The sequence below is a fragment of the Lagopus muta genome, chromosome 8 (genome assembly GCF_023343835.1).
Source record: "Lagopus muta isolate bLagMut1 chromosome 8, bLagMut1 primary, whole genome shotgun sequence".
Lineage (NCBI taxonomy): Eukaryota > Metazoa > Chordata > Aves > Galliformes > Phasianidae > Lagopus > Lagopus muta.
In genome coordinates, this window is record NC_064440.1 from 35,144,593 (window position 1) to 35,169,819 (window position 25,227).

The 25,227-nt window shown below is 41.6% G+C and overlaps 5 protein-coding genes across 5 annotated transcripts; all 5 read right to left on the reverse strand.

Annotated features, from left to right (window-relative positions):
• Window positions 1-1,260: 1,260 nt before the first annotated feature.
• On the reverse strand, window positions 1,261-5,246 carry LOC125697274 (UDP-glucuronosyltransferase 1A1-like). Its single transcript, XM_048954276.1, has one exon. The coding sequence runs from the start codon at window positions 2,135-2,137 to the stop codon at window positions 1,265-1,267; it is 873 nt and encodes a 290-aa protein (XP_048810233.1). The 5' UTR covers window positions 2,138-5,246; the 3' UTR covers window positions 1,261-1,264.
• A 34-nt stretch (window positions 5,247-5,280) lies between these two features.
• LOC125697271 (UDP-glucuronosyltransferase 1-6-like) lies at window positions 5,281-7,171 on the reverse strand. Its single transcript, XM_048954274.1, has one exon. The coding sequence runs from the start codon at window positions 7,167-7,169 to the stop codon at window positions 6,294-6,296; it is 876 nt and encodes a 291-aa protein (XP_048810231.1). The 5' UTR covers window positions 7,170-7,171; the 3' UTR covers window positions 5,281-6,293.
• A 2,117-nt stretch (window positions 7,172-9,288) lies between these two features.
• Window positions 9,289-10,266, reverse strand: LOC125697263 (UDP-glucuronosyltransferase 1A9-like). Its single transcript, XM_048954264.1, has one exon. It carries the CDS (start codon window positions 10,264-10,266, stop codon window positions 9,289-9,291), a length of 978 nt encoding a protein of 325 aa, XP_048810221.1.
• A 5,661-nt stretch (window positions 10,267-15,927) lies between these two features.
• On the reverse strand, window positions 15,928-24,046 carry LOC125697259 (UDP-glucuronosyltransferase 1A1-like). Its single transcript, XM_048954261.1, has 2 exons — window positions 23,092-24,046; window positions 15,928-16,031 (listed from the first exon to the last, which is right to left on the reverse strand). The coding sequence occupies exons 1-2, from the start codon at window positions 24,044-24,046 to the stop codon at window positions 15,940-15,942; spliced, it is 1,047 nt and encodes a 348-aa protein (XP_048810218.1). The 3' UTR covers window positions 15,928-15,939.
• LOC125697267 (UDP-glucuronosyltransferase 1A9-like) lies at window positions 18,261-23,085 on the reverse strand. Its single transcript, XM_048954270.1, has one exon. The coding sequence runs from the start codon at window positions 21,479-21,481 to the stop codon at window positions 20,564-20,566; it is 918 nt and encodes a 305-aa protein (XP_048810227.1). The 5' UTR covers window positions 21,482-23,085; the 3' UTR covers window positions 18,261-20,563.
• Window positions 24,047-25,227: the final 1,181 nt, after the last annotated feature.

A 25,227-nucleotide genomic window follows, 5' to 3' on the forward strand; every position in this document is an offset into this window, starting at 1 on the left:
GAAGTGGCCATGGAGAGGGTTTATTGTAATTTGAAAGACATTTCTGTGAGTAAGCAAGACCTGAGCAATAGCTGCTCAGCTGAAGTAAACAGTACTAACAATGGGCAGCGTCAGGTGAAGTAATGGGAGGAATTAAGCACAGCCTGAGGGCAGATAAGGTTGGATCTAGGGAAGGTGTGCAAGCTTGTAAAATGCAAATCTGTTTTACTATAAAGCATCCTTAATTCATAATCACAAAGGCATATGCATTTACAGGAAGAATAGAAGAGCTGACAGGCAGGAGGAATACATACACTATGTATGACACAGAGAAGTGAAAAACGTTCAAGGGAAGAACAGAGAAATGCCTGTTTCTTTGTAAGGGGCATTTGCATAGGACAAAACTTTTATCTCTTTCAAGAAACAACGTGATTTGCTGCTGGAACTGCTGGATGCCATTAACTGGAGATTCACCAGCTGCTGAGGAGTGCTATCTCCTCCCATCTATCCTTTTCTACTTAATGGCTGCCTTCACAGCATGAGACTGTTGTACTTATCACAAGCAAGCAAGAAGCTGAGACACATCACATGTAGCTACAAGCTAATGTAGTACATCATGAAGCTAATGTAGTACATCGTGAACACCAGAAAGTCAACATGCATCACACACATGCAAGAGGTAATCAGCATTAAAGACCCCACAATATTCACAGGAAAACATTTTCTATCTGAACTGGGTGTCTTATAAAAGGACAGCTGAGCATGCAGCTGCCTAGTTTTTGTGATGGAAACTGTTGCTAGACTGTAACTTCCCCCATAATAATTAGCCTTTCAACTCAAACCAAGCACAGCACCACTGTTACAGAAAAGAGCAAATAATGCTATTGCACTTAACCCAGTGAGTTACTTTTCTGACTGGATAAACAGCTAGTGCTCTTGAAGAAATACACTATTGTCTCATGGGGCAAAGAATTTTTGGAAGAACTGTTAAATCCACCTGCACTTTTATGCATTAATTCCTGGACCAGGTGAAGTTTGTGTACCTGACCAGCTGGAATTAAATATAGCATAGCATTCCTTAGAGAACAAAATCCCTGTGCTGGGCAGGTCGGAAAGAAGATGGAATCATGCTTTCTGCTGGTCAACGACACCACTGTTACTCACATGCATTGTGATACAGAAACAGTTACTCTAAATACCACCTGTAGGTAAGTAATGTCTATATCAAATGCCTTTAGATCTGGCACAGACCATGCAAGCATATGACTGCCAGAACATTTCCCAGTCACTCACTAACCTGACGTAACAGCTTCTTCCTTCCACAGTTTATGCCTCCAATGAAAACCATACTGGGCATCACAGGCGTGGGATAGTCAAAGGCAAAGTCAGTTCTCTTCAGCCAAATAGATCCGTGACTTAGAAGCTGTGTCAATGTCATAGGCTTTTGGAGAAAGTCTGAGGCCAGTCTTTCAAATTGTGAAAAGATAATGCTGCAGGTAAAATACTCTGAAATGCCTATCAGTACGTTCTTCACTCTCTGAGGAAATGTCATATGATCTGTACTGAATGAGAACCATCGTGGGACATAGGACAGTGGGCTTGGGCTCTGGGCAGCATAAGTGTCTATAGAACATGGAACACCCCGCAAGAAGAAAACACTAGGAATAGACAAATGCAGAGCAACTATTTGTCCACAGGGTGTCAGAGGATCTGTAAAGACTGCATCAAATTTGCTTTCTTCCAGAAATTTCATCAGCTCTTTTTCGTACAGTAAGGAACTGCAGGCAGCTTGAAATGTAGCAGAAGACTTTCTAAAATGTTCCCAAGTATCCAAAAATCTGGTAAGAAAAGGCCGTTCACTGAAACTGTTCATGCCAAAAGTATGCAAAAGCTCTTCTAACTCTTCCTGCTTGTATGGTACAGGATACGTCTTCGTCGTGAAAGTCCCTGAAGAATCTATGAGGATACTGCTGTCTGGTGCTACAACAACTATTTCGTGCCCTTTTCTGCTCAGTACAGTCAGCACTTCCTTCATACTGAGCCAGTGACTGCCGTCCATCGGGACCACCAGCAACTTCCCAGCAGCAGCAGTACTCAAGCAGCACAAGAAGGGGAGAAGCATTGCCATCAGCATGTTGTAAGGTGGAAAGAAATCCATGCAAGAGCAAGCTGGGTGGTTTGAAAGCTTTTGAGGCTTCAATCCACCTACTCAAATATAGCACTTGGCAATGACACTTTTGCCCTTTTGAGTTACTGTTTCACGTGTTTAGCAGTTTGCACGCAACTGGATTCATGTCAGGAGATTGATGATTATAAAATGTTGAAATGGTTTTGGACTTCAAAAGCAGGTTTGCACAAGCACGAGAAAGGTGTGACTGCTGTCATAAACTTGGCTCTCCCATACTGTGACTACAATTCAGTGCCTCACCCATCTCCTTTCCATACCAGTACCACAGACTGATGACCTTCTTAGCATCAGCAGCCCATCAGTGCAGACCCCCCATCTCTCCTATTCACTCTTCTTGCCTCTGGTTACACTGGGAGATAGAGGACTGCTAGCTGCTGAGTGAGTTGGCTATGCTCAGTGTTGGCTGATTGATGTAACTATGCAAACAACTGCTGTTCTGAGATAAGCTGAGTCATTGGGGAAATGTTCATTGTAACACTAAGAGCAGGGATTTATCCTTGGGCTCAGGTACTGTTTCACAGGGGCAGGAGTTAATAACTTTGTGTACGTGAATGCAAGTCACGCAAGGAGCTGGGATTAACTCTTGCCTGTCTCTTGCACTTTGCCTGGAAAAGTTTGGATTTTAGCTACAGCTACACCTCCTAAAGCTGATTATTTTCCTCTAGTATCCATACACTTGAAACAATCACTAGAAAGACAAATCTCTGCAATCTCTTTCTGTTCTCATACAGCAACATCTATTCAATGCAGAATTACTGTAGCTCTGATGTAGGAAGGAGATGGAGACCTATTCCCTGCCTAGTGATCAGATCAGATGGTGATATCTGGGCACCTATGTAATCTTTTGCTCCTTTCCCAGACATGGTTTAAGGATAAGGTGCTGTGGGTGGCTGTTAAGTGAGCTAATGAACATGCCATAGCATCTCTCACTCAGAGATGGTGAGTATTTATTGGGGATGCCAAGGTAAATGCAGGTTTCTGACTTCTCTTGTTTGTAAGAGAACATTTCTCAGGTGCTCAGTCGATGCTGGGTCACCTTCAGCTGATCATTTAAATCTGGGTCTGCAAATTGGAACCTTCATATTGGCAAATAAGTTATGAATAACCATGCCTAGGTTTTACTCATTCATGTGATTGAATTGAACTTATATACTACCTAAAATCAGTTCATAGTTTATATCAGCATGACCAAAGGGTGTTGGCTATTTCCAACACATGTATGAAATAGGATGGGACCATCCTAGCCATCTTACAGCAACACCAGTGCAAGGGAAAACAGAAAGCTTCTGCACAGAAAATCTGTCACAGAGTGGAAAATTCTCTCACACACATGTGCAATACTTTCATTCCCATTTAAGGCTTCCTCTCCCATCACACACAAAACATCTGCCTCACATTCATGCATCTCTCACAGGGTTTTCCCGTTCTTGCTGCACATTCAGTAAGTGAAGAGAAGGTGGGCTGTAACACAACTGGAATCTTGGCACCCAAATGGAGACCTTTGATAAAACAATGTTGGATGCACATCGCATCACTCCAGACCTTAAACCAGTGTCCCAGAACCCAACACAAACGTCTTCAGACAGCAGGCTGTCTGACATGTTGGCAAGTGGGATGAGCACCAACGCAGGCTACCGTGTGGTTTGTGCAGCTGCTGGAGCTCTTTGGGAGGACAGAAGAAACTGGACTTGGACATTTACTGACAACTTATTCCAGGGTACTTGGGAACACGTGACAGAAATGCATCCACAGCATGATTGTCCAGAAACACTGTTTGGATTACATGATATGGTGCTACTCGGTTTGTAAAGAGCACACCAGAATTCCTCTTAGCCATATAGAGTTGGACAGCTTCACCTCACTGAATTCTGTCAGAGTTGTTACAGTGCAGTAACTTGGTATTTTTTAATAAGTATTTTTTTCCTAATAAAGCAGAGGCAAATTGTGCAGTGGGGTATAATAGATAAATATGAAAAATCACTGTGGAAGTACTTGTGTTTTTTCGTTTTCATTTTTGTTTTTGTTTTTTTAAAAAAGCAAACTAATTGGTAAAATTGAGAAAAACTATGAAGTTTTTTTTCCATTGAATTGAAATTGCATTTTTGAAGATAGGTACCCAACTGAAAATGTCTCCCCATTAAAACATAAAACTTCCATCTAACCTCTTACCCTATCAACTGCAAAACTATTGCAAAAGAGAACCACCGACCTTCAGATAACATAAGCCAACGTGTCTCTAGCTGATGAACTTGTGAGTCCAAGGCCTGTGTGAGCTCAGTTCAAGGCTGACACAGTCCATGAACTTTGTGGAGTCAGATCCTTCCTGATCTAAACTGCTGAGTCATTACTGGTGTTTACCTGCTGCAGTAAAACTTTATGTATAAGTAGGTGACCAGGAAAGTGTTATCTACAATGAAAAATCCTGCATTCAGCACACAGTTTGTTACTTCAGGCATCCAAGGCTCTACAACACTGGTGGGGCCTTCTTTCCTTTGCATTTTCTGCCTACTTATTTCCAAGCCTTGTGAGAAAGCTTTAATCTCAATGAGAACCCACCTTCAAAAAGAACATCTAGCTCTACCACCTGCACTATCCACATATCCATAGTTTATGACAAAAATTAATGTGAATTTTCACAGCTCAGGAAAAGGTGATACACAGACAGGCCTGTTACTCATAACCATAGCAAAGGCTGATGAACACTAGGTGAAATCAAGCTAGGCTCTGACATATGAATACAGACAGCCACGTGCTTCCTTCATGGGGCTTTCACAGACATCTGCTTGAGTCTTTAATATCAGATCAGTGATCTTTCCTACTTATAATTTATGTCCTTTTGAAAGACTGTACAAGCAATGGCTATTCTTTTTCCCTTTATTCAGATATATGTAACCAGATAGAGAGAACCAGGTGGTTTGCTTTGTTCTGTGGCCCTAAAGACTCTTGTGGTACAAAGGTTGTCTCAGTCACCTCCAACACAAATACAAAACATACTTATCTAAACAAAAGAGAAGATATCAGGGCTTTGTTCTACACAATTCTGATTCAGGTGCACTTAGAAGATGTAATTCTTGAATACTCTTTTCTTCCCTCCCCCCCCCCCCCCCCCCAAATTTGATTCAGAGGTCTGGCTCTCACCCAAAAACCTGTATGGGAATTTATAGAAGACATCCATGCCTAGAATCTAATTAAATAACTTAAAAAGAACAAGAGGATGTATTTTTGAAAGGCTTTCTTCTGGGGTTTAGATTTGGCTGCAGCTTATATATTTGCTACTTTTTCCAAATTTTAACCCTCATGTGCATTTGATTTCTTTTTCAGCTTATATTAACACCTTGACATAAAGAGAAAGAGGTAATTCAATCTACCTGACTGAATGGACAGAAATACAATTGACAAATGGCAAAAATGTTAGTCCTATAACCTTCAAGAATGAAAAAGGAGAATGGGTATATAGATGTACGTGCACAGAAATGCCCATGCCAATCTTCAACACTGATGCCAAGGCTGCCTCCAACAACAGTAATTGGGTGCCCTTTATCCTGCAAGCTTTTCATGACTGTCAGTACAGTCAGATGGCAACACCTAGAGTCCATAGCTCCCACAGCCACCAAATCAGGTGGATTGAATGCTCCTGGCATGGCAGCAAGTGCCTGATGTGTCCAGATGGACAGTCCTGAACACTGTGGAGCAGATAAAGACCAGACAGTGTCTATGTGTGTTCCTCAGGCTACTCTTTCAGAGCTATGTAGCAATATGATTGTGGTGCCTGCTCTTCTGGAGGTGGATGTAGCATTAGAAACTGAGATAAAATAGAAGCTACCAAGTTCTTTAGGAGAGAAATGGCTGTCACTTGCCAAAATCCAGATGAGCTTCAATTCAAAAAAACAGTTCATCATTTGCATACTGTTTACATGTAACTTAAGTTTTCTTATGTGACAAGACTTTAAGATTGCCAGGATATGATTTAATCAGAATGCTGGGTACTGGCAAATAATATTTATGAATCTTGCAGGATTTTTGATTAGCTTTCTATTTTTAAATAAGAAGGTGTTTTTAGTGAAGTTTCAATGTAAGATACTTACATACTTCTGTTCTTGGTTTTCAATAAAAATAAAATAAAGTTCTATACCTGAGACAGCTTGTTCTTCTGAGCACAGTTTATCCCTCCAATAAAAACCATGTTTGGCATTATTGGTCTTGGAAATTCAAAGGCAAAATCATATCTCATGAGCCAGACAGATCCATGGCTCAGAAGGTCTGTAGCCGTCACTTTCTTTTGCAAAATCTCATACGCAAGTTCTTCAAATACAGTGAATAAAGGCTGACAGTAAACAAGCTCCAGTATATTGACCAGCATGTTTTTCACACGCTGAGCAAATGTCATGCTATCGGAATTATTTAGGAAGAGCCTGGGAACATAAGAAGGAGGGCTTGGACACTGGGTAGCTTTTGAATCCATACCGCAAGGAAATCCTCGCAAGAAGTAGACAGAAGGAACTGAAAGATAATCAGCAAGTATTGGTCCACACATCAGAATTGGATCTGTGAAAACAACGTCAAATTTGCTCTTTCTCAAATACTGCATCATTTCTTCGTTGTGCAAGAGGCTCTGACACATGGTGAAAAAAAACCTGAAAGCTTCTGCAGTGCTGCGATACATTGTGATGATCATTTTCAATGTAGATTGCTCAGTAAGATGATCATTAACAAACGACTTGAGCACGCCATGTAAATGCTCATCTGTATAAGGTATTGGATATACTTTCACTGTATAATTTTGATGTTCCTTTGTCTTCATAAGAAAACTTGATGACGGTACAACCACAACAACATCATGTCCATTTTGCTGGAGTTTTCCTACTACTGGTCGCATACTGAGCCAATGACTTCCATCCTGAGGTATCACCAGGATCTTCCCACATTCCGCAAAGATTAAAGATGATAGAAGAAGAAAAAATATCCCAGTACGTTGGTAAAAACACAGAAATTGAAGAGCCATTTCACTGAAAGTAAGCTGTAGAGTTCTGTTCTGGAGACACCCACCACAGTCCTTTATATGAAGGTCTGTGTAAGCTTTAACTTACCCACAGGAAAATAATTATTGACTACAGAAAGAAATATTTAACTTATCAAAATTTTGAGGTAATTGTAAAATAATTGATGATAATTGTGTATATAACAGGGAAAGAAGTACAGAGTTCTTGAAAAAAGCTGTCCTCCTTTGTACTTTTAATTTATTTAATCATTAACCTTAGAAGCAGGTCAGCATGCTCTTTCGTTGTGTAACTAGCAAGACCTGGGACAGCAGTCTTGCCTATAAAATGAAAAGATGTGGATTTAATGGGTGAACCATTCAACAGATAAGGTACTAGCTGGACAGTTATGTTCAAAGAGTTGCATTCAATGGTTTGATGTCCAGGTGGAAACCAGTGACAAGTGCTGCCCTCAGGCGTCTGTATTGGGACTGACATGCTGGAGGGAAGGGCTTGCCATCTAGAGGAACCTGGACAAGCTTGAGAGGGGGGCCCATGATGTCATGAAGTTCAACAAGACCAGGTGCAAAGTCCTGCACCTGGCATGGGGCAATCCCAAACATGAATACAGGCTGGAGAGGGCTGGGCTTGTTCAACCTGGAGAAGAAAGAAATCCAGCAAGACCTCACTGTGGCTTTTTCATGCTTAAAGGGGGCCACAGGAAAGCTGGGGAGGGACTGGTTATCAAAGGGTGTAGTATACAGGATGAGGACAATGGTTTTAAGCTGTAAGAAATTTAATTTAGATTAGATACAAGGAACAAATTCTTTACTACGAGAGTGGTGAGGTCCTGGCACAGGCTATGGATACCCTACCCCTGGCAATGCTCAAGGCCAGGCTGGATAGTGCTTTGGGCAGCCTGGTCTGTGGGAGGTGTCCTTTCCCATAGCAGGGATTCAAAGTGGATGGGCTTTAAGGTCCCTTCCAACTCAAACTATTTTATAATTCTGCATCATCTCTTAATAACACTGGAGGCATCTACCACTATGAAAGTCTTTGTACTTTTTAAAGGAAACCTTTAAAATATGCTAATGAGAGAGAGTGGAAATTCCAATTCCATTTCTTTTATGGGTTGGCATAACTGAAAAGTGCCTAATCAGTATGTAGAAGGCTGACGTTTAATTCACAGCTCCTCCAAGTAGTCAAAACTGTGTGTCCTTTGAATATATCATGAACACCAGAAAGTACCATGCAATTCCAAATCTGAGGAGGAGAAGGAAAGAGAAGAAAAAAGCCACGCTACCAGACAGAAACAAAAAACACAGCAACAACTAAATGATGGGTTCAGGGCAGGTGAATGGAAAGGAAGCTAGCAAATACCTTCATGGACACAACACAGCAGTCTTGGATATCTTTTACTAGTCCCACTGATAACACAGAGAAAACTTCAACGAACAAACTAAGCCTCTAAGCTCCCAGCCACACACAGGCAGTAATGTAAGCAACTACATTATAAATAGCCAATACCCAGAGAGGGATGAATACGGGGTGTTGAGAGGTGGGAGTCGGTTTTCTGAAGTGCACACACAGAAAATGTGGGAATTCATAGATTTGCAGGTCCAGGGAGGTGATTCAGTCTCTCCACCCAGCACTGGTGAGGTCTCACCTGGAATACTGCATCCAGATGTGCAGTCCTCAGTTCAGAAGAGACATAGATTTGTTGGAGAGTGTCCAGAGAAGGGCCACAAAAATAATTCAGGGATGGAACATCTCCCAGCAAGGACAGGCTGAGAGAGCTGGAGCTGTTCAGCACAGAGAAGAGAAGGGTCTGGGGAGACCTAAGAGAGGCCTTTCAGTATATAAAGGGGGGCTATAAGAAAGAAGGGGACAGACTCTTTTGCAGGGTCAATAGTATTACGAAAAGGAGAAATGGTTTCAAGCAGACAGAGGGAAGATTTAGGTTGGATATTAGGAAATAGTTGCTTACAGTGAAGGGTGGTGAGGCTCTGGAACAGATTGCTAAGAGATTTGGTGTAAGCCCCAACCCTGGAAACTTTCAAAGTCAAGATGGGGCTCTGATCAACCTGGATCTAACTGTGGATATCCCACAAGCATTTCAGACCACAGAAAAAAATATGTCAAGACTCAGTTACAAATTAAATCATTAGGAAAAAAAAAGAACAAAATCAAGAGCACTAGATGTCCACTACCCATGAAATTGCATTGCTTTGGGAAATGTGTAATTTGAGAAAATGAACATACCTTAGGCAATGGTTTCTTCTCAGCACAGTTCATACCTCCAACAAAGACCATATTGGGCATCACTGGTCTGGGATACTCAAACACAAAGTCAAACCTCATTATTGAAACAGAAGCAGAGTTCAGGAGGTCCATCGGAGTTACATCTCTATGAAGAACTTCAGAGGAAAGCTGTATTGCAGCTCGATAGTAACCATAACAGTAAAAGCGCTCCAGGAGAGAAATCAGTGTATTTTCCACTCTCTGGAAAAATGTCATGTGGTCTGAATTGAATGAAAATGTTCTGGGGACATACGACAGAGGGCTTGGGCACTGTTCGGCTTCAAAGTGTAGATTGCAAGGCATTCCTCTCATGAAGAACACAAATGGAAGTGAAAGGTAATTAGCAAGTGTTGCTCCACACATAAAAAGAGGGTCTGTGAGGACGGCATCAAAGCTGCTTTGATTCAAGTACTGCAGTGTTTCTCTACTGATGAACAGTTCCCTGCACTGAAGATAGAAGGATTCAAAAAGGTATGTTGAAATGTTGTAGGTTGCATAAGCATACAGTGGGAAAGGCAAACTCTTCAGGTGAGTAGCAAGATACAGCTGAAAGGCATTATCCAGGTCCTCTAACTTGGTGGACACTGGGTATGTCTTCACAGTGTATGCGTGTTTTTGTGCCTCTCCCGTATGCCAGCTTACTTCTGGTTTAAGCACCACCACTTCATGTCCCCTCTCGGCGAGCTTCTGAACTACTTCCTTCATGCTCAGCCAGTGGCTTCCAACCATGGGCACCACCAGGAGTTTCCCTCCTTCAGAGAGGCCAAGAACGAGGAGGATAAAAATCCCGGCAGCAAGTGGATAGCAATGCCGCAGCGTCATTGTCCTGTGGACAGAGCACTGACTGTGAAACCGTCTTCTCCTTCTCCTTCTCCTTCTCCTTCTCCTTCTCCTTCTCCTTCTCCTTCTCCTTCTCCTTCTCCTTCTCCTTCTCCTTCTCCTTCTCCTTCTCCTTCTCCTTCTCCTTCTCCTTCTCCTTCTCCTTCTCCTTCTCCTTCTCCTTTGCCTTCTACAACCTGTAGCTTGAATTCTAGGAAGGGGATGGATTTATCTGCTGATTGTGGAAATGTGCTTATCTTCTAGTTAATGATTTACTAACTTAATCACTGCACACCTACCAGGGAATAATGATGCTGGGTTTTTTCATTACTTGTAAAGGCAAATACAGTGAGCATTACAGTGTCATTGGAGTTATTCAGTGCTAAAGTTGAGTTCCTCAACATCCTGATTTCTACGGACTTCTCTCTTGAACACTGATGTGTCTTCTCCCACCTCTTGTCAGGACAAAGGAAGGCAAGTCTCGTGAAAACAACTCCTTGTTATCCTATAAGAATACCAGTGCAATGGAATGCAGGATGTTTGGCCACAGAAAATCTGCTACAGACTGGAAAATTCTCTCACAAACGTGTGTGATACTTTCACTCCCATTTAAGGCTTCCTCTCCCATCACACACAAAATAGCAGACTCAAATTCATGCACCTATCACAGGGCTTTCCTTTTCTTGCTGCACATTCAGTAAGTGAAGAGAAGGTGGGCTGTAACACAACTGGAATCTTGGCACCCAAATGGAGACCTTTGGTAAAACAATGTTGGATGCACATCGCATCACTCCAGACCTTAAACCAGTGTCCCAGAACCCAACACAAACGTCTTCAGACAGCAGGCTGTCTGACATGTTGGCAAGTGGGATGAGCACCAACGCAGGCTACCGTGTGGTTTGTGCAGCTGCTGGAGCTCTTTGGGAGGACAGGAGAAACTGGACTTGGACATTTACTGACAACATACTCCAGGGTACTTGGGAACACGTGACAGAAATGCATCCACAGCACAGAGGTCAAGAAACACTGCTAGGATTAATAAGCATTTTCTTTCATAAGCACACTATGGCAAATTTGTCAGTGAAGTATATCTTACAGTAAAGATCAATAGGAAAAACTAGTGTTGAATGAGCTGTGTTGTTTTTTAAATAACCAAAAACATTACTTGGTACAACTGAGATTTTATTTCCCACTGAATTACACATGCATTTTTGAAAGAAGTAGCCAACTGAAAATCTTTCCGCATCTCTACGTAAAGCTTTCCTCAAACCTTTCATTCTATCTGCTATAAAGGTATATTGCAAAATGGAAGTTCAAAACCGAACCACAGATAACCTAGCCCTGTTGACAAAATGTTTCTAACTGATAAAGTACTCAGTTCAAAGTCGGATTGAGTACAGTTCAGGACTCACACAGTTTATGAATACTGCTGGCTCATGTCAAGTTTCTCCTCCACCTCACCGAGTTCATGTCGGGCCACCGACAAGCAGGTTTAAGCCTGTGACTATCACTTGGACTCTCTCCTGTAAGTATAAAGGCTGCAATTGTTCAAGGTCAAAGTAATGATGCCTAGCCAAGCACCAGCAACCCTCTCATGTATCCACAGGCCAGCACATCTATTGATTCTCCTGCCTCCAACAAGGAGAATGACACTTGTAAATCTATCAGTATGACACCACACTGGTGTAAAACACTTAGAGATCATCTCCTAGAGAGCATGGATGGTAATGGATGGTAACATGTAGCAGAGAACTTCCTTCTAACCTTTCATCCAGTCAGGTATAAAGCTATGTTGCGAAACTGAAGTCCACTACGGAACCCAACATAACACAAGCCTTCGAAGAACATGATTCTAGGTCATAAAATGGTGAGTTCAAGGTCTGAGTGAGTGCATTTCCGGACTGACATGGTTATTGAACAGTGTGCCGACAGATATTTTGCAGTTGTAAATTCCTGAGTGATGACTACTAGTCACAATTACAATTTATACGCACACTCGATAACCACCATGTGCACTAAATGGCACCCACTGACTTTCATCAATAATTGATAAACGTTTACAGAGACCAAACTGTGGAAGTTAGATCAGTCAAGCTGTGGTTGTTGCATTTCTGCAGTGGCAACAGCAATGCGGAAGGCGAGCCAAGCTCTTGATGGCCATGCACAGCTGCCCCGCCACAAAATGAGTAGGGCCTCAATCAGTTCATGCATGTGAATCCGCCTGGGGTGGTGACTCTGCTGTAGAACAGTGTTTTGTAGCTGAGAATTTACTCTGACAAATAGTGCTGTTGCGCTCTTTTATCTGTTGTACTTTTCACTGAAAGAAATAGGTGGCATTGCTTCCCAAGAAATCGACGGATACAGGTAAGTGACCAGGCAGATGCTATCTACAAACAAGCACTTTGCTATCCTGCCTTGGGGATTTGTTCCTCCAGCCATTCAAGGCTCTCCATCACCACTGCGGTTTTCCTCCCTCTGCAGTTTTAACCTACTTACTTATTTTCAAGGCATGCCAGGGAAATGGGAGATCCATGTCACTATCCAAGTCAACAAGGGGCTGTTTACAAAATCACAGTAGCACTCAGGGCAAAACCTGAGAGGGAGAACAGGGAAGCAAGGAAGCAGTTGGTGGCACTGCCATCTGGTTGGATTGTTTTACTACCTGCCAAAACACATCTCCAGCCACAAAGAGCCTGACTGCAGACGCTGTAAATTTATGAGTGTTGGATCCCAAAAAGACCTACTTGCTGACCGTCAGGCTGATTGCAAGATATGCAGCTTCCTAGCTCACCAAGTTTACGTGAGGCCACCTACAAGCAGGTTTGAGCCTGTGACTATCACTTGGACTCTCTCCTGTAAGTACAAAAGCTGCAATTGCTCAAGGTCAAAGTGATGATGCCTAGCCAAGCTCTAACAGCCTTCTGTTGTGTCCACAGGCCAGCACAATCTATTGACTTTCCTACACAAAACAACAAGAGGAATAATACTAGCAAAACTGACAGAACACCACCACACTGGCATAAAACAGTTGGAGATCATCTCCTAGAGAGCACAAATGGGAATGTAGCACAGTTAGCAACTGTGGCTCCTCTCAGAAGCATTAAAAGAGATCATCAAGGCCACAGGAAATGACATATTCTGTCATTTCCTTGTCAACAAACAGATTTCTACAGGATGAAAACATCACCATAGCTGTACTGAATGGAGACAATTGAACATGAAACTGGAAACCCTGTGACCATGGAGCCTTACAGAAGACCACCTGTCCTGTGTACAGGGCTGGACATGTCTACAGTGTGTCCACTACATACTTGATGCTGGTTTGCAGGTCATCAGCAAGCAGTTTCTACCTGTTCTGACTGAGCTTCTGCAGTACATGACTCGTGCAAAACCTGTGGTTTTCACACTGGACAGTGCAAAAAGTTTCCCACCATCCCGGAAGATCATCATTAAAATCACCCATGTAGCAATGAAAGAATAGGTAAGCAACTACCGTGTTCCACGTCTGTAGACCCCAAAGAAAATCCCATTGAAAACTACTGAAGAAGTGAATTTGAAGAGCCTGCTAGAAGTCAATTGATCCTTCACAGGTGTGGTTTCATTGTCATTATCATTTATCATCAGAAGTCTGGGCACAGGGCTGAGGTTTCTGATTAATCACGTAAACTATTTCCCAATCTCATATTGGATCTCAAACTGGAATACAGAATGAATTCTCCAGTTCTCAGTTCAGTTCAGTAAGCAGTAGGTCAGGTCGGTAGCATTCACCATAGCCCTCTCTCTGAGCAAAGCAAGCAGGGAAGGAGGGGTACGTTTTAGCATGTTCCTCATGTCTTTGCCTTTGGCTCCCAGTGTCACAGTCTCACACCTTCCACACGATGCAGCCCACAGACAGCTGATGGCTCTTGTCTTCCCCACCTCCACACCACTTTTGGTAGGTACGACGGCACTGAATTACACCAAATGCTCCTCTTACCCAGCACTGCCACAGGACACTGGGGAATGCCACAAGCAAGCAGTAACAGCCCATATACAGAATAGCCTCTCAGGCTCCTGCAAGACTGACCCCAAGAACCCCTGAACCTAACTCTGTGTCTTTGTATTGCACATCCCTTTAGGAGTTCATTTACACAATCTCCTCCTGTAATTTATCAGCAGAACTCTATAACTATCATGACAGTCGTAAACCTGAGAGAAAGAAAAAATCAGCTTTTTGTAGTTGTTCTTATATCAATAAGCCATTGCTGGATTTTTCCCAGTCTCTCTTCTTCCTTCCCTATTTTGGAAGTAGCACTGAACCGTTATTTCTTAGGAATCTTCCCCACGTCATTAACAGTCTGTTGTTAAGAATGTAGATCTTGATCATGCCTTTTACCACACCTGTCTCCTGACACTATCTGTGTTGCTGTTATACAATTCCTTTTCTGAGATGAAGGATAAGACAATATTCAGAATGACGATATACCAAGAAATTATTCGGCAGCTTTCTTCTCTTTCCCTTTCTTAGTCATCCCAACTTTCTTGTTCTCTTACCTTCTGCACAACAGGATACTGGGTCTCATACAACTATCTATTCTCACGTTATGTAGTTTCTGAACATCAACTCTGATTATCCCAGTGCATATGGACTGATATTTTTCCAGAACATGACTTACTTTGCATGTTTACACACTATTGCATTACAGCCTTGATGCTGGGCACCACTCCAAGCAAACAGGACAAATGCCACAATTTTCTTTAGATATACTGGAAGAATACACAGGGTTTTTAAACATGCAGAAAGCACCATTTCCACTCAATGACAAACATCGTTATGAAGATGGAAGACATCGGGAATAAAATACAGGGGGAATAGTTATAATCATTTTAAAAGAAGTGAGCTACAAAGTGTCGGCACCCTGAGGCTGTCAGGATAGAAACGTAAGTAAAAGCATATAAAAAACTTCAGTCATGCAATCAGTGCGAGCGTGTCATGGTGCGTTTTGAATCTAAAGTAATTAATTACCACTCTCTTCAGTCAAACACAGGAAAACGTTTGCAACCAGCTTACTCTGTATTTGCCTCAGTGAATAAGAATAAGATAATCAAAGAATATAAATGAAGAAAGAAAAGAAATTCAACTCATAGAAACGGTGGTGCAATCATGTAGTCATACTGTGTGACCACACTTCAGAAGTGAGGAGGAAATGTCACAGGAAAGAAGTGTGTGTCCTCCTCCATGACTAGTAAGAAACGTCCAAAGCTATAAATTGAATTAACAAGACAGATGTATTTAGAGCTCCTGCAGAACGTTTCTGATAAAAGTAAATGTCAAGAAACACATACGAAAAAATGATCAGCCAGGTAGGGAACCTCCCACTATGAAAATAAAACAACGTAAACAGTTTAAACACTGATTTCTGAACCACTGAAATGCATTTCATCATTCTGATTAAAGAAATACATGCTACACTCCGTGAACATGAAACCAAAATTGCATCTGACAGAATAACAATATGTGCTCATTGAGGGCAGCATGCAGCAGATGCAGACAAACACTGTTGAATTTCTCTGAAAATACTAATTCAAAGAACAGTCACCTGCCACCACTTCAGACCACGGAATAACAATATGCCAAGAATCAGATCTGTTAAAATATTTTGGAAAGAAAAATAATATCAAGTACGCTAACCATCCCTAAGCCATGAAATTGCATTGCTTTGGGAAATGTGCAATTTGAGAAAATGAACATACCTTAGGCAGTGGTTTCTTCTCAGCACAGTTTATACCTCCAACAAAGACCATATTGGGCATCACTGGTCTGGGATACTCAAACACAAAGTCAAACCTCATTATTGAAACAGAAGCAGAGTTCAGGAGGTCAATCAGGGATACATCTCTATGAAGAACTTCAGAGGAAAGCTGTATTGCAGCTCTATAGTACCCATTACAGTAAAAGAGCTCCAGGAGAGAAATCAGTGTATTTTCCACTCTCTGGAAAAATGTCATGTGGTCTGAATTGAAGGAAAGTGTTCTGGGGACATACGACAGAGGGCTTGAGCACTGTGCTGCATCAAAGTGTAGATTGCAAGGCATTCCTCTCATGAAGAACAAAAATGGAAGTGAAAGGTAATTAGCAAGTGTTGCTCCACACATAAAAAGAGGGTCTGTGAGGATGGCATCAAAGCTGCTTTGATTCAAATACTGCAGTGTTTCTCTACTGACAAACAGTTCTCTGCACTGAAGAAAGAAGGTCTCAAAATCATGCTTCGCAATGTTGTACAGTGCAATAACATTCTCTGGGAAAGGCAAACTCTTCAGGTGAGCAGCAAGATACAGCTGAAAGGCATTATCCAGGTCCTCTAACTTGGTGGACACTGGGTATGTCTTCACAGTGTATGCGTGTTTTTGTGCCTCTCCTGTATGCCAGCTTACTTCTGGTTTAAGCACCACCACTTCATGTCCCCTCTCGGCGAGCTTCTGAACTACTTCCTTCATGCTCAGCCAGTGGCTTCCAACCATGGGCACCACCAGGAGTTTCCCTCCTTCAGAGAGGCCAGGAACGAGGAGGATAAAAATCCCGGCAGCAAGTGGATAGCAAAGCCGCAGCGTCATTGTCCTGTGGACAGAGCACTGACTGCAAAACCGTCTTCTCCTTCTCCTTCTCCTTCTCCTTCTCCTTCTCCTTCTCCTTCTCCTTCTCCTTCTCCTTCTCCTTCTCCTTCTCCTTCTCCTTCTCCTTCTCCTTCTCCTTCTCCTTCTCCTTCTCCTTCTCCTTCTCCTTCTCCTTCTCCTTCTCCTTCTCCTTCTCCCTCTCCTTCTCCCTCTCCTTCTCTTTCTCTTTCTCCTTCTCCAAGCTGTAGCTTGAATATGCTTTTGTAGGAAGGGGATGAATTTATCTGCTGAGTTGTGTTGAACTGTAATTATCTTCTAGTTAATGATTTACTGACTTAATCACTGCAAACCTATCAGAGAATAATGCTGGATTTTTTTTGCTTGTTTGTTCGTTTTATTTTCTGGTAATGCCAAGTACCACAAGCTTTACCGATGCCAAGTCAGTGGAGTTATTAAGTACCTAACAGAGAACAAGCTCCTTGACATCCTCGTTAGATTTCTACAGACTTCTCTCTTGAACACTGATGTGTCTTCACTCTGCTCTTGCTCTTGGTTAACAACTGTGGCTCCACTCAGAAGCATCAAAAGCGATCATCAAAGCCACAGTAAATGAGATATTCTGTCATTTCCTTGTTAACAAACATATTTCTACAGGATGAAAACATCACCATGGTGGTACTGAATGGAGCCAGTAGAACATGAAACAGGAAGTGTTGTGACTATAGGGCCTTACAGAAGCCCATCTGTACTGCTTTAAAGGCCTGGATCTTCATAGAATGAAAGAATCACCAAGGTTAGAAAAAGACCACCAAGACCATCTTGTCTGACCATCAACTTCAGGATATAAAAGCACATAGAAGGATATAAAAGACTTCTGTCATGCCATCTGAAAGAACGTGACATGGTACTTCAAAAAAGTGAAACAATTAAGCACCAGTTTCTTGAGTTGAAAACAAGAAAATGTTTGTAATTAATTAGCTTATTTTTTATCTAACTTAGTGAAGTTCAGTAGAAACTGAATAAACCCATTAAAAATATAAATGAAGAAAGACAGGAAATTCAATTCAAGGAAACTGTGGTGCAGTTATGTAGTGATACCATGTGGCCACACTTCAGAAGTGAGGAGTAAATACCATAGGAAAGAAGTATGTATCCTCCTCCATGACTAGAAGAAATGTCTGATTCTACTAATTGTTTAACTAGACAGACTGGCTTTAAAACTTGTGCAGAACTATTCTGATAGAAGTCAATGTCAAGAAATACACACAAAGAACTGATTAGGCAGTTAGGAAACCTACAGCTAAGAAAACAGAAAATGCAATGTAATTAAAAATTAACTTTTGAATAAAATAAATGCATTTCATATATCTGATTTAAAAAAATAAAATTGTTGCAGCCTGCAGTACATGACTCGTGCAAAACCTGTGGTTTTCACACTGGACAGTGCAAAAAGTTTCCCACCATCCCGGAAGATCATCATTAAAATCACCCATGTAGCAATGAAAGAATAGGTAAGCAACTACCGTGTTCCACGTCTGTAGACCCCAAAGAAAATCCCATTGAAAACTACTGAAGAAGTGAATTTGAAGAGCCTGCTAGAAGTCAATTGATCCTTCACAGGTGTGGTTTCATTGTCATTATCATTTATCATCAGAAGTCTGGGCACAGGGCTGAGGTTTCTGATTAATCACGTAAACTATTTCCAAATCTCATATTGGATCTCAAACTGGAATACAGAATGAATTCTCCAGTTCTCAGTTCAGTTCAGTAAGCAGTAGGTCAGGTCGGTAGCATTCACCATCGCCCTCTCTCTGAGCAAAGCAAGCAGGGAAGGAGGGGTACATTTTAGCATGTTCCTCATGTCTTTGCCTTTGGCTCCCAGTGTCACAGTCTCACACCTTCCACACGATGCAGCCCACAGACAGCTGATGGCTCTTGTCTTCCCCACCTCCACACCACTTTTGGTAGGTACGACGGCACTGAATTACACCAAATGCTCCTCTTACCCAGCACTGCCACAGGACACTGGGGAATGCCACAAGCAAGCAGTAACAGCCCATATACAGAATAGCCTCTCAGGCTCCTGCAAGACTGACCCCAAGAACCCCTGAACCTAACTCTGTGTCTTTGTATTGCACATCCCTTTAGGAGTTCATTTACACAATCTCCTCCTGTAATTCATCAGCAGAACTCTATAACTATCATGACAGTCGTAAACCTGAGAGAAAGAAAAAATCAGCTTTTTGTAGTTGTTCTTATATCAATAAGCCATTGCTGGATTTTTCCCAGTCTCTCTTCTTCCTTCCCTATTTTGGAAGTAGCACTGAACCGTTATTTCTTAGGAATCTTCCCCACGTCATTAACAGTCTGTTGTTAAGAATGTAGATCTTGATCATGCCTCTTACCACACCTGTCTCCTGACACTATCTGTGTTGCTGTTATACAATTCCTTTTCTGAGATGAAGGATAAGACAATATTCAGAATGACGATATACCAAGAAATTATTCGGCAGCTTTCTTCTCTTTCCCTTTCCTAGTCATCCCAACTTTCTTGTTCTCTTACCTTCTGCACAACAGGATACTGGGTCTCATACAACTATCTATTGTCACGTTATGTAGTTTCTGAACATCAATTCTGATTATCCCAGTGCATATGGACTGATATTTTTCCAGAACATGACTTACTTTGCATGTTTACACACTATTGCATTACAGCCTTGATGCTGGGCACCACTCCAAGCAAACAGGACAAATGCCACAATTTTCTTTAGATATACTGGAAGAATACACAGGGTTTTTAAACATGCAGAAAGCACCATTTCCACTCAATGACAAACATCGTTATGAAGATGGAAGACATCGGGAATAAAATACAGGGGGAATAGTTATAATCATTTTAAAAGAAGTGAGCTACAAAGTGTCGGCACCCTGAGGCTGTCAGGATAGAAACGTAAGTAAAAGCATATAAAAAACTTCAGTCATGCAATCAGTGCGAGCGTGTCATGGTGCGTTTTGAATCTAAAGTAATTAATTACCACTCTCTTCAGTCAAACACAGGAAAACGTTTGCAACCAGCTTACTCTGTATTTGCCTCAGTGAATAAGAATAAGATAATCAAAGAATATAAATGAAGAAAGAAAAGAAATTCAACTCATAGAAACGGTGGTGCAATCATGTAGTCATACTGTGTGACCACACTTCAGAAGTGAGGAGGAAATGTCACAGGAAAGAAGTGTGTGTCCTCCTCCATGACTAGTAAGAAACGTCCAAAGCTATAAATTGAATTAACAAGACAGATGTATTTAGAGCTCCTGCAGAACGTTTCTGATAAAAGTAAATGTCAAGAAACACATACGAAAAAATGATCAGCCAGGTAGGGAACCTCCCACTATGAAAATAAAACAACGTAAACAGTTTAAACACTGATTTCTGAACCAATGAAATGCATTTCATCGTTCCGATTAAAGAAATACATGCTACACTCCGTGAACATGAAACCAAAATTGCATCTGACAGAATAACAATATGTGCTCATTGAGGGCAGCATGCAGCAGATGCAGACAAACACTGTTGGATTTCTCTGAAAATACTAATTCAAAGAACAGTCATCTGCCACCACAAAAGACCACGGAATAACAATATGCCAAGAACCAGATCTATTAAAATATTTTGGAAAGAAAAATAATATCAAGTACGCTAACCATCCCTAAGCCATGAAATTGCATTGCTTTGGGAAATGTGCAATTTGAGAAAATGAACATACCTTAGGCAGTGGTTTCTTCTCAGCACAGTTTATACCTCCAACAAAGACCATATTGGGCATCACTGGTCTGGGATACTCAAACACAAAGTCAAACCTCATTATTGAAACAGAAGCAGAGTTCAGGAGGTCAATCAGGGATACATCTCTATGAAGAACTTCAGAGGAAAGCTGTATTGCAGCTCTATAGTACCCATTACAGTAAAAGAGCTCCAGGAGAGAAATCAGTGTATTTTCCACTCTCTGGAAAAATGTCATGTGGTCTGAATTGAATGAAAGTGTTCTGGGGACATACGACAGAGGGCTTGAGCACTGTGCTGCATCAAAGTGTAGATTGCAAGGCATTCCTCTCATGAAGAACACAAATGGAAGTGAAAGGTAATTAGCAAGTGTTGCTCCACACATAAAAAGAGGGTCTGTGAGGACGGCATCAAAGCCGCTTTGATTCAAGTACTGCATTGTTTCTCTACTGAAAAATAGTTCTCTGCACTGAAGAAAGAAGGTCTCAAATTCATGCTTCGCAATATTGTACAGTGCAATAACATTCTCTGGGAAAGGCAAACTCTTTAGGTGAGCAGCAAGAAACAGCTGAAAGGCATTATCCAGGTCCTCTAACTTGGTGGACACTGGGTATGTCTTCACAGTGTATGCGTGTTTTTGTGCCTCTCCCGTATGCCAGCTTACTTCTGGTTTAAGCACCACCACTTCATGTCCCCTCTCGGCGAGCTTCTGAACTACTTCCTTCATGCTCAGCCAGTGGCTTCCAACCATGGGCACCACCAGGAGTTTTCCTCCTTCAGAGAGGCCAGGAACGAGGAGGATAAAAATCCCGGCAGCAAGTGGATAGCAAAGCCGCAGCGTCATTGTCCTGTGGACAGAGCACTGACTGCAAAACCGTCTTCTCCTTCTCCTTCTCCTTCTCCTTCTCCTTCTCCTTCTCCTTCTCCTTCTCCTTCTCCTTCTCCTTCTCCCTCTCCTTCTCTTTCTCTTTCTCCTTCTCCAAGCTGTAGCTTGAATATGCTTTTGTAGGAAGGGGATGAATTTATCTGCTGAGTTGTGTTGAACTGTAATTATCTTCTAGTTAATGATTTACTGACTTAATCACTGCAAACCTATCAGAGAATAATGCTGGATTTTTTTTGCTTGTTTGTTCGTTTTATTTTCTGGTAATGCCAAGTACCACAAGCTTTACCGATGCCAAGTCAGTGGAGTTATTAAGTACCTAACAGAGAACAAGCTCCTTGACATCCTTGTTAGATTTCTACAGACTTCTCTCTTGAACACTGATGTGTCTTCACTCTGCTCTTGCTCTTGGTTAACAACTGTGGCTCCACTCAGAAGCATCAAAAGCGATCATCAAAGCCACAGTAAATGAGATATTCTGTCATTTCCTTGTTAACAAACATATTTCTACAGGATGAAAACATCACCATGGTGGTACTGAATGGAGCCAGTAGAACATGAAACAGGAAGTGTTGTGACTATAGGGCCTTACAGAAGCCCATCTGTACTGCTTTAAAGGCCTGGATCTTCATAGAATGAAAGAATCACCAAGGTTAGAAAAAGACCACCAAGACCATCTTGTCTGACCATCAACTTCAGGATATAAAAGCACATAGAAGGATATAAAAGACTTCTGTCATGCCATCTGAAAGAACGTGACATGGTACTTCAAAAAAGTGAAACAATTAAGCACCAGTTTCTTGAGTTGAAAACAAGAAAATGTTTGTAATTAATTAGCTTATTTTTTATCTAACTTAGTGAAGTTCAGTAGAAACTGAATAAACCCATTAAAAATATAAATGAAGAAAGACAGGAAATTCAATTCAAGGAAACTGTGGTGCAGTTATGTAGTGATACCATGTGGCCACACTTCAGAAGTGAGGAGTAAATACCATAGGAAAGAAGTATGTATCCTCCTCCATGACTAGAAGAAATGTCTGATTCTACTAATTGTTTAACTAGACAGACTGGCTTTAAAACATGTGCAGAACTATTCTGATAGAAGTCAATGTCAAGAAATACACACAAAGAACTGATTAGGCAGTTAGGAAACCTACAGCTAAGAAAACAGAAAATGCAATGTAATTAAAAATTAACTTTTGAATAAAATAAATGCATTTCATATATCTGATTTAAAAAAATAAAATTGTTGCAGTCCATGAAGATGTAACTAATACAGCATCTGACAGAAAAACTATTTGTATTCACTGAGGACATCATACAGCAGATGAAGACAAACTTTTTTTGGATCTCTCTGAAAATATTAATTCAAATAACAGCTACCTGCCTACACTTCAGACCATGGAAAAAAATATGCCTAGAATCAGACCTGTTAAAATATTTCGGAAAGAAAAGTAATATCAAGTCTGCTAACCGTCCATAAGCCATGAAATTACATTGCTTTGAGAAATGTGTAATTGGAAAAGAAGAATATACCTTAGTCAGTGGTTTCTTCTGAGCACAGTTCATACCTCCAATGAAGACCATATTGGGCATCACTGGTCTGGGATACTCAAGCACAAAGTCGTATCTTAATAGCCAAATAGAAGCAGAGTTCAGGAGGTCCAGCAGGGTTACGTCTCTTTGAAGAACTTCAGAGGAAAACTTTATTGCATCTTGATACATTGCATTACACTGAAAGCTCTCCAGGAGTGAAATCAGTGTATTTTGCACTCTCTGGAAAAATGTCATGTGGTCTGAGTTCATTGAAGTCGGTCTCGGGACATACGACAGAGGGCTTGGGCACTGTGTAGCTTCGTAATGCAGATTACAAGGAAACCCTCTCATGAAGAAAACAAAAGGAAGTGAAAGGTAATTGGCAACTGTTGCTCCACACATAAAAAAGGGATCTGTGAGGACTGCATCAAAACCACTTTGATTCAAGTACTGCAGTGTTTCCATACTGCTGAACAGTTCTCTGCACTCAAGATAGAAGGTTTTGAAAAGGTGTACGGTGTTCTTGTAGGGTACTATAATGTTCTCTGGGAAAGGCAAACTCTTCAGGAAAGGACCGAGAAACAGTTTAAAGGCATTATCCAGCTCTTCTAACTTGGTGGACACTGGGTATGTCTTCACAGTGTATGCGTGTTTTTCTCTCTCTCCCATATGCCAGCTTACTTCAGGTTTAAGCAACACCACCTCATGTCCCCTCTCGGCGAGCTTCTGAACTACTTCCTTCATGCTCAGCCAGTGGCTTCCAACCGTGGGCACCACCAGGAGTTTCCCTCCTTCAGAGAGGCCAGGAATGAGGAGGATAAAAATCCCGGCAGCAAGTGGATAGCAAAGCCGCAGCGTCATTGTCCTGTGGACAGAGCACTGACTGCAAAACCGTTGCTGTCTCCTCCTTCTCTTTCTCCAGGCTGTAGCTATAATACACTTCTGTAGGGAGTGGATGTATTTATCTGCTGAGTTGTGTTGAATTGTCATTATCTTCTAGTTAATGATTTACTGACTTAATCACTGCACACCTACCAGTGAATAATGCTGTTGGTTTTTTTAAATTTCCTTAAAAGCCAAGTATAGTGACCTTTACCCAAGCAGAGTGAATAGAATTATTTAATACTTAACAGAGGACAAGCTCCTTGACATCTTCGTTAGATTTCTACAGACTTCTCTCTTGAACACTGATGTGTCTTCACTCTGCTCTGGTCAGGACAAAGGAAGGCAAGTCTCGTGAAAACATCTCCTAGACATTTTATAACAGTACCAATGCAATGGAATGCAGGATGTTTGGCCACATCGAATCTGTCACAGAGTAGAAAATTCTCTCACAGACATGTGCAATACTTTCACTCCCATTTAAGGCTTCCTCTCCCATCACACACAAAACGTCTGCCTCAAATTCATGCACCTCTCACAGGGTTTTCCCGTTCTTGCTGCACATTCAGTAAGTGAAGAGAAGGTGGGCTGTAACACAACTGGAATCTTGGCACCCAAATGGAGACCTTTGATAAAACAATGTTGGATGCACATCGCATCACTCCAGACCTTAAACCAGTGGCCCAGAACCCAACACAAACGTCTTCAGACAGCAGGCTGTCTGACATGTTGGCAAGTGGGATGAGCACCAACGCAGACTGCCGTGTGGTTTGTGCATCTGCTGGAGCTCTTTGGGAGGACAGAAGAAACTGGACTTGGACATTTACTGACAACTTATTCCAGGGTACTTGGGAACACGTGACAGAAATGCATGCACAGCACAGAGGTCAAGAAACACTGCTAGGATTAATAAGCATTTTCTTTCATAAGCACACTATGGCAAATTTGTCAGTGAAGTATATCTTACAGTAAAGATCAATAGGAAAAACTAGTGTTGAACGACCTGTGTTACTTTTTAAATAACCCAAACCACTACTTGGTACAACTGAGATTTATCTTCTTCACTGAAGGATACCTGCATTTTTGAAAGAAGTAGCCAACTGAAAATCTTCTCCCCTTGTAAAATACACTTAGTTCTAGAAATAGAAAATAGAACTTCCTTCTAACCTTTCATCCTGTCAGGTATAAAGCTATAATGCGAAACTGAAGTCCACTACGGAACTAACACAAGCCTTCGAAGAACATGATTCTAGCTCATAAAATGGTGAGTTCAAGGTCTGAGTGAGTGC

Excerpts from the sequence above, each read along its gene's own strand:
- LOC125697274 (XM_048954276.1), bottom strand. The coding sequence starts at position 2,137 with ATGGATTTCTTTCCACCTTACAACATGCTGATGGCAATGCTTCTCCCC.
- LOC125697271 (XM_048954274.1), bottom strand. The coding sequence starts at position 7,169 with ATGGCTCTTCAATTTCTGTGTTTTTACCAACGTACTGGGATATTTTTT.
- LOC125697263 (XM_048954264.1), bottom strand. The coding sequence starts at position 10,266 with ATGACGCTGCGGCATTGCTATCCACTTGCTGCCGGGATTTTTATCCTC.
- LOC125697267 (XM_048954270.1), bottom strand. The coding sequence starts at position 21,481 with ATGACGCTGCGGCTTTGCTATCCACTTGCTGCCGGGATTTTTATCCTC.
- LOC125697259 (XM_048954261.1), bottom strand. The coding sequence starts at position 24,046 with ATGACAATTCAACACAACTCAGCAGATAAATACATCCACTCCCTACAG. Across the intron at positions 16,032-23,091 it reads CAATATGGTCTTCATTGGAG|GTATAAACTGTGCTGAGAAG; the intron begins GTATGAACTGTG and ends TCTTTGTTGGAG.